At 40.1% G+C, this 8,277-nt stretch overlaps 1 protein-coding gene across 1 annotated transcript; it reads left to right on the forward strand.

Moving 5' to 3' along the window:
• Nucleotides 1-7,598: 7,598 nt before the first annotated feature.
• LOC122808671 (histone H4) lies at nt 7,599-7,942 on the forward strand. Its single transcript, XM_044079649.1, has one exon. The coding sequence runs from the start codon at nt 7,606-7,608 to the stop codon at nt 7,915-7,917; it is 312 nt and encodes a 103-aa protein (XP_043935584.1). The 5' UTR covers nt 7,599-7,605; the 3' UTR covers nt 7,918-7,942.
• The last annotated feature ends 335 nt before the right edge of the window (nt 7,943-8,277 follow it).

Below are 8,277 nucleotides of genomic sequence, written 5' to 3' on the forward strand. Positions count from 1 at the left end.
CCTTGCTCAAACTTCTGGGAAAGTGCCTCAACTTTCCCAAGAAGCATGTTTACCAATATGGTTAAATTTCCAACAGCATTCGCTTCTTTGGAGTTGCTGTTATGACTGTGACCCATAGTAGCATTAAGTTCCTCAGATGTTGATGGAAACAATAGTTGCGAACCGCTTTCCCCATCTCCACTCCCACTCGCCATGATATCCAACAAAGAAACAAGAAAACCAAAAAACTACTAAAAATCAAAAGAAAAACGAGTTGAATGGTAGGAGAAAGCTGAAATAAGCAAATATGAATAACGTAATGCTAAAGCAACTAAAAACTTTAATATGGTAAGCGCTTTCAGTGGTAAAAATATTCCACCTTCTTCAGATCCAGAACAACATAAAACTGATGCTTATATAGCTTGTAGTTAATTATCAATTAGTCATTCAATCAACCAATAAAAATAAAACCAGATAAAAGTACAATATTTAAACAATATGAAACCTGCTCTAAAATGTTACAATGTTAAGTACATAATACTCAATTTATAAATAACATTAAATATATATGTATAACGTGTAAATGTTATACTAAAAAAATCACATTTTAAAATGCTACTAGGGCAAAACTGAAAATGTATAATATGTGATAATGACATAAATTTACTGTAAGAACTAAGATATTTAGCTAAATATAGACACATAAAAAATATATAGTAATATGTAAAAAATAAATAATTAATTGCATGCTGGTTAAAGACCAAAATCTGATCATAATAATACTGAATATATGACCAAAAACAAGTCCATATTTTTATATATATAAAACTGTGTAAATGTTACTATGTTTCAAACTTAATCAACAAAAAGGTACAGTATCACAAACTCACATGCACCGTTAATGGGGTTGAGAGGCTCCACACATTATACGTCTTGTACGAATAGGCATCCTCCCACAGTCAAACACATGCGCCCTGCAATACACTACCAAATACAGTCTGCCTCCCATAGGACATGTAATATGTGGAAGCCATCAACGTCCCCAGGATACAGATACACAGACACATATATGCAGATACAGATATACATATATATATATATATATATATATATATATATATATATATATATACATGTGACTACACATACACACGCAGATATATGTACAGTAAGATACATATGTAGGAGGTGCACACAATATGGAACAGCCACCATGCCTACAGTTAACACCTGAACAACTGGACACTGCACGGGCGACACATACTAATGTCAATCATTGCCTGCAACATATACTCATAGAAAGGTCATGGGAAAGACACCACACACAGGTTTGCAGAAATGGGAATCCTTTAATTGTGTACTATAACAGTTCTATATGCCATATCATATAGCTGTTCAAATACTGACAACCATATAAACGGAGTAATGCAAATGTGCAACAGTTACACTAATACAGTAGTCTGGAAAGGTTCACAAGCATTGCTGTCCAGGCCATTCCCTTCAGAATGTACAATAGTGCAGACAGACTGGGCCACAGGATAATACACAATCAAGAGTATGTATTGCAGGTGTGTAGTCCAGCCTCTATCGACACTCTCTACAAACTCCATAGGAGGTAAAGACATTTTGTGATCAAATGGGTTGCACCGGTACATAACAAGGCATAACACATAGAACAGTCTGTATGGCAGGAGGCAGTAGGCTTGCAGTATCCCAAGTCATGTAAGTAATGTCAATATAGGTGGAGTATATGGTACTGTACATCCACATACCTTGTGGCAGCTCACCCCTGATACCCACACATTTTGTAACAGCCTAGGTCATTTATGGTACTTCCCACCTATACTCAATAATACAAGCCCATATACCACTGTTACATACAATGGCCTCTGCAGTGCATAAGGGCACACATGCATTGTGTAGGTGATGCTCACACATATATGGCCCCAGCCCCACTGTATGTGTGAGGGATACAACAGCAGTGGACTAATGGCACCAATGGCAGTGTGATATATTCACAGACCACTACAGAACAACCCCCAACAGCATGTCATATGTGCAAAGCTTGGTATGTAGATGGGGGACAGAGGCTAGAACACAGGCACATATGTGGAACACTATTGTCATACACTAAGCAAGGTGCTGGTGTTACAAGATAGTCTGCAACATACCCTTAGTCAGGGAATTGAGGTTAGATATAGACATGGATGTAGCCATGTACTGATAGCACACAACACATACACTGCCAGTGTAATATCTGACACAGGACCTGTGTGGTGGATGGACAACACATGATAGTCATACGTCTGTCCAGCAAGAGGTTATGCCCACAGTAGTGAGCTATGCAGACAGACTGCATTCCAAGGTACACTAGTATGTATATACACACACACACACACCCTGTAACACCAGTACTATGCAAAGCATTACACAACTCTACCCACAGTCTGTCTGTAGTTCCTGATCCTCCTACAAATATGTGTCCACTCTGAGTGTGCAGGTTCTCCTGTAAGAGGTATTGCTACCTGCTGCCTGTATTACTGATGCCCACACACAGGATGGATGTCCATCACACAGGAAATGTAAAGAGACCACACCCACATGCTGTAGGGATTTATAGTGGGTGGTTGCCATGACAGTGGTAATTCAATGTAGTACACATGTAATTATTTATATGTATGTATATATATATATATATATATATATATATATATATATATATATATATATATGGCTATCTGGATAAGTATATGTACATATATTTCCACCATATGTCCTGGACATGGAGTGTAGTCGCACACCAGCCCCTACAGTCCCAAAGTCGTAGTGCAAGGGGATGACAGGTATGTATAGCAGGTATATTACTAGACTGTTGCTGCTGTCATTGAGATTGTATTCACAGACATGATGTGTGTGGATGCTGACATCTGCTTATAACATGTGTGTCATTTGTTACTAACAGACATCCTAAGGAAATCATTGTAAGGTAGCGCTGCTAGCATGTGATGTCCCAGTGGTGTGCAGCAGAGATATTGGCCACCATATGTGGAACCTCGGACACACCCTGTACAGTCCACAGGTATACACATGATCCCTTAGTGCACACATGTGTACCAGGCCTGAGAATATGGATGTAGACAGCCATGTAGATGGGTATAACACATAACAACTGGTATACATTTGGCAACATAGGCGTTGGATTCACACACTCCTGTCTGGCCTGACACATAATGACTGTTGGTACAGGAGTGCCATGGACACATACCACCCACTAGATATTGACATACATCTGTACAGCATCCCACTGCTCTGTCTGACATACATGATATTTAAGGGAGGCCCAGCAGCAGTACATCTGGCAAGTATCTGCACATAACATCTCACTGGTTAAGTACACTAAGCTGCTAGGCATGTAACAATGCACTGTGCAGCCTACAGGCAGACTGGCTCAACACTGGCCTACATCTCGTTTGGGGTAATGCACAGGTACCTGCATATATGGCAGGCTCGACAGCCATGTCACAGCACAGGGTTAGATACACCTGTGTGACAGTGCATAACCACAATCAATGTGAACATAGCCACAGCCACATATGGTAAGCTAGCATAATATTACAGTATATGGACTATCTGTTCTACACCATCCTCCTATGTGCCACTCACAGAATGACTCTACATATTCTGGGCTGCTACACAGTTTGTTATGATGGCTGTCTGTGGTATAGGACATGTGTGTGTATGGCCCTACAAACATGTATGGCAAAATGGTACCATACAGTGGGGCAGCATGTAACATCTGAGAGAAGGGGAGCTAGAACAATGACATCTACCACAGTCTGTACACAGGCTGAAGTACATGTTAACAATACTTACACTGCCGACATTCACCATCACTACACAGACCTCAGTACTGTACAATCATCCACAGAATGTCCAGCTTATGTCATGAAATATAACCACTGCTGTACATGACATGTGTAGTAATCTGATATATCACTGGCTTGTTTTCAGATATGATGACAGTATTTATGGTGTACAGCACATATGCACCACTTCATGCACGCTATATGTACAAAGATTGACAGAGGTGTGGCTGACAGCACATACACAGGGCTAGTATAGACATGTTGCTGTGATAACCTCATATATTTTCCATTGCAACAGGGTTTCTTGCAACATATGTCCTATGAGGGATATGAAGTCAGTAACTGTCATAGCCTTCACCATCTACAGACTGCAATCCTCACACTACCTTCTGCATTCCACAGATTGATGCACTGTGGCAAACACATGAAACCATAGGCACAACATTGCCCAGTCTGCAGATGACCCTGCAGATGGGGATTCCTCATATACATGGAACTGACATGGAAGGTATTGTGACATGTACGACAGGCATATCCAGACAAACACTGTTAAATCAACATTACTCCAAATGCAGTATAGCAGCACTTACAGTCTGTAGTCAGGTCAGGCACATCCCCCTCCTGTTGGTTGCCCTCTTTCCACAGTGTATGTTGTTAGAGGTAAATCCCCAATCCATCGAGGATGCTGTTTGCCAAACATCAAATATAGTACCTGCTCATAGTGACTGCAAAGGCCCAACACCACCATGATGTTCCTACATGTTGGAGTGTGTTTCTATGCAATTGGCTATGGGATTTTTACCACAGCTGTTTCACATGTAATCAGCTAGGGGAGGGCTGCAATTCATGCAGAGGCCATCAGCTGATCATGAGCATTACTTAAAATACACATGCTGCTGCCTAAGCAAGGCAAGTGTGGGTCTCCACATCCACCAGAGAGGGAGTCAGGGAGGCAGACAGAGGCAGATACATGTCAGGGAGGGGTGGGAGGGAAAACTGAAGCATGTTTGTGTCACACACCTACCAGCACAGGGTATCAACCCCCCGACAACTATGTAGCACTATCACAGTTTGGATGCTCAGGGTACCCCAACAACCGATTTGCCTAGGAGAAGTGAAAGATTAGCTCAGAAGACCAATAATAATAACAGCTTTCAGGATTTTCACTATCCCCTGGGCAGACCAGGGGGCAGGGATATCACCCACCAGCGGCAAGGATGGAATAGGGGGCGCTTATAGGTAACATGCTAAGATCTGAACCTTCTGACTTACTACTTGAATCATCTGACAACAAGTACACTATAATAAAAAAAGATAATTTTACTATATTTAATTTTACTGATTTTGTAATAACTTCGGATTATTTTGAGCTTTTTACTAAAGGTTTCAAGTTTGTTTCACTACACCCCTTAAAGTTGACTGATGCTTTAGTGGATTTAAAGTTATTTGTCAGACATTTAAATCTAGCATTACAATTTAAGGTACAACCACACACAAAAGAAGAGCTAGCAAGGGCTAGTACCTACAATCCCCCTCTACACCCCTCTCTTAAGGTTTTTGAGGAGGTGGTGGAAATGGATTTAAGAAAGCAGTGTTTTAACAGAACACATTCTCCATCTAATAATTTGGACTCTAAGTCACAGCATTTAATTAAGTCCCATATTCAGGATGGTGTTAGGGTGATGAAACCCGACAAGGGAGGGGGGGTGGTCCTGATGTATAATTTTGCATATGACACCTACCTCCACAACATTTTGCAGGATCCTGAGCAGTATGAATTGATTTCTAGGAACGAGTTAAATTTAGCCTATTCCAAGATCAATTTTTTGTTATCAGACCAACTATTACAGGGAGTTATTAACGAAAGTTATACAACTATTTACACGTCAATAAACCTAGGACCCTGGTAATTTTTGGAATGCCCAAAACCCATAAAGGTTTAGACCCCATGAGATTTAGACCTATTGTCTCGGGGGCTGGTGGTATCACTGAACCGTTGAGCAAGTTTATTGACCACATTACAAAGAAATTCTCTTCTACGCTACAGCATGTATGCAAGGATTCTTGGGATTTTCTCAAGGGTTTAGAAATTAGGTTATTTCATCCTGATTTACTTATGACAACCATTGATATTGTAGAATTGTTCCCCAGCATCCCACACTCTATTGGATTAGAGTGGTTCAATGAAGTTTTGGCCTCTGAAAACGGCCTTAGTTGCAACACAATCAGCTTAATTGTTGAGTTTATGGAAATTGTTCTCGATAATAATTTTCTTTTTTTCAATGGAGAACTGTTTAAACAGAAAAAGGGGTTGCATGGCTGCATGTGCCTCATTATACGCCAACATAGTTTTGCATTACTGGGAGAACAATTTTATATTTTCCACACATTGGGTACAATACATAGTCCATTATAAGTGATTCCTTGATGACATCTGCCTATTGTGGAAAGGAACCCTGAGCAACTTTCTTGAGTTCATGAGTTAAATTAATTCTACCACACACTTTCTATCTTTAACTTATAATGTTAGTAAGGGCATACTGAACTACCTGGATATATCAATACAGAAGGACTACTGTAATCACACCTTTAAATCCAAGGTATTTAGGAAAGCCACCTTTTCTAATTCATACCTTCATTTTGACAGTGGTCACCCATTTCACCAGAAGAAGGGCTTGGTTAAGGGGCAATTCATTTGTGCATCTAAGATGTCTAGCACTGATGAATATTTTCTTGAAGAAGTTGAGTTTTTAAAAAAACTTTTTTTAGAAAGAGGTTACCCTGCTTCCTTGGTTAACAACATGGCCCAAGAAGTGACAGATAATAGACAAACCAAGTATTTTCCACTGTTAGGTAGTGGCTTTCAGCAAGTTGAGCAGTTTGAGAATTTGGAATACTTTAACTTGCATAATAGTTTTATTCACACATTTTCACAGGATTCCCAACTGGTGGAACACACAGTGCTTAAACACTGGCCACTTTTGACGCTACACAATGACTTTAAAGGGATAATCCAGGAACGTCCCAAATTTGTGACTAGAAGGGATATTAACCTAAAAGGGTTATTTGAAAGAAAATATCTATCAGATTCAAGGCATTGTTCGCCTAAACTTGGTACCTATAAATGTGGGGCATGCAAGCAGTGTTCCTTTATCATGAATGATAGTTCTTTTTATCTTCCATCTAGAAAATTTAGATTTGACGCTGACCAATATTACAACTGCGGAGCAAAAGGGGTGGTGTACTTTGGATTATGCACAGAATGTTGCAGTTTCTACATAGGGAAGACTGAGAGACCCCTTAGAAAAAGAATTTATGAACATCAATATGACATTACAAAAAAGAAGGACACAAATGCTTTTTTTAAACATCTTGCTTCTTGCCCTAACATGAAACTTAAGTTTATGGTTCTTGAACTGGTAACCCAGGATGCCAGAGGAGGTGACTGGGAAGCCCGCCTTGAATATAAAGAACTTTTATGGCAGCTTAGACTTAATGCTGCAAAATCCCCTGGTCTCAATGAGGCCATTAATATATCCAGTGTACTAAAGATGAGAAGGGCTAGGCTATGATTCTCTTGTTACAATTAGTAAATGTCTTTTATCTTATACAGTTGTGATTTTTTATGCACACATTTGTACATAATTTTTAAATGATTTTTTAGTGTTTTCACTATTTGAACTTTTATTCTGCATTTTCATATGCATACTTTTCACTCACTGAGTACAGTTACTAATTAACTGCCTTCTTAAGTGGAATCATGTCTGGTCGTGGCAAAGGAGGAAAGGGCCTCGGTAAAGGTGGTGCTAAAAGACATCGTAAGGTTTTGCGCGATAACATTCAAGGTATTACCAAGCCCGCTATTCGCCGCTTGGCTCGTCGAGGTGGTGTCAAGCGTATTTCAGGGCTTATTTATGAGGAGACCCGTGGTGTTTTGAAGGTGTTTTTGGAGAATGTCATCCGCGATGCTGTTACCTATACTGAACACGCTAAGAGGAAGACTGTTACAGCTATGGATGTGGTGTATGCTCTAAAACGCCAGGGCAGGACTCTCTACGGTTTTGGAGGCTAAAGTGTTTGGAATTAAGAAACGGGCGGCACAGTGGTGCAGTGGTTAACATTGTCACCTCACAGCAAGAGGTTCTCCGGTTCGATTCTCGGCTGGGGTGCCTTCTGTGTGGAGTTTGCATGTTCTCCCTGTGTTCGCGTGGGTTTCCTCCGGGTACTCCGGTTTCCTCCCACATTCCAAAGACATGCATCTGGAGCATTTCTCCCCGGGCCTCCACTGAAAACAGGCTCTATGGAACCTAGTCGGACATTCCCGGTCAACAAATGTTAAATAAATAAATAAATAAATAAATAAAAATAAATAAATATGTGTTGAACTAATTAAGTACCATGTGATCAGATGCTTAAGTATTTAAACTTTTCA

Source organism: Protopterus annectens, chromosome 8.part0, assembly GCF_019279795.1.
Source record: "Protopterus annectens isolate FY-2018-M chromosome 8.part0, PAN1.0, whole genome shotgun sequence".
Classification (NCBI taxonomy): Eukaryota; Metazoa; Chordata; order Ceratodontiformes; family Protopteridae; genus Protopterus; species Protopterus annectens.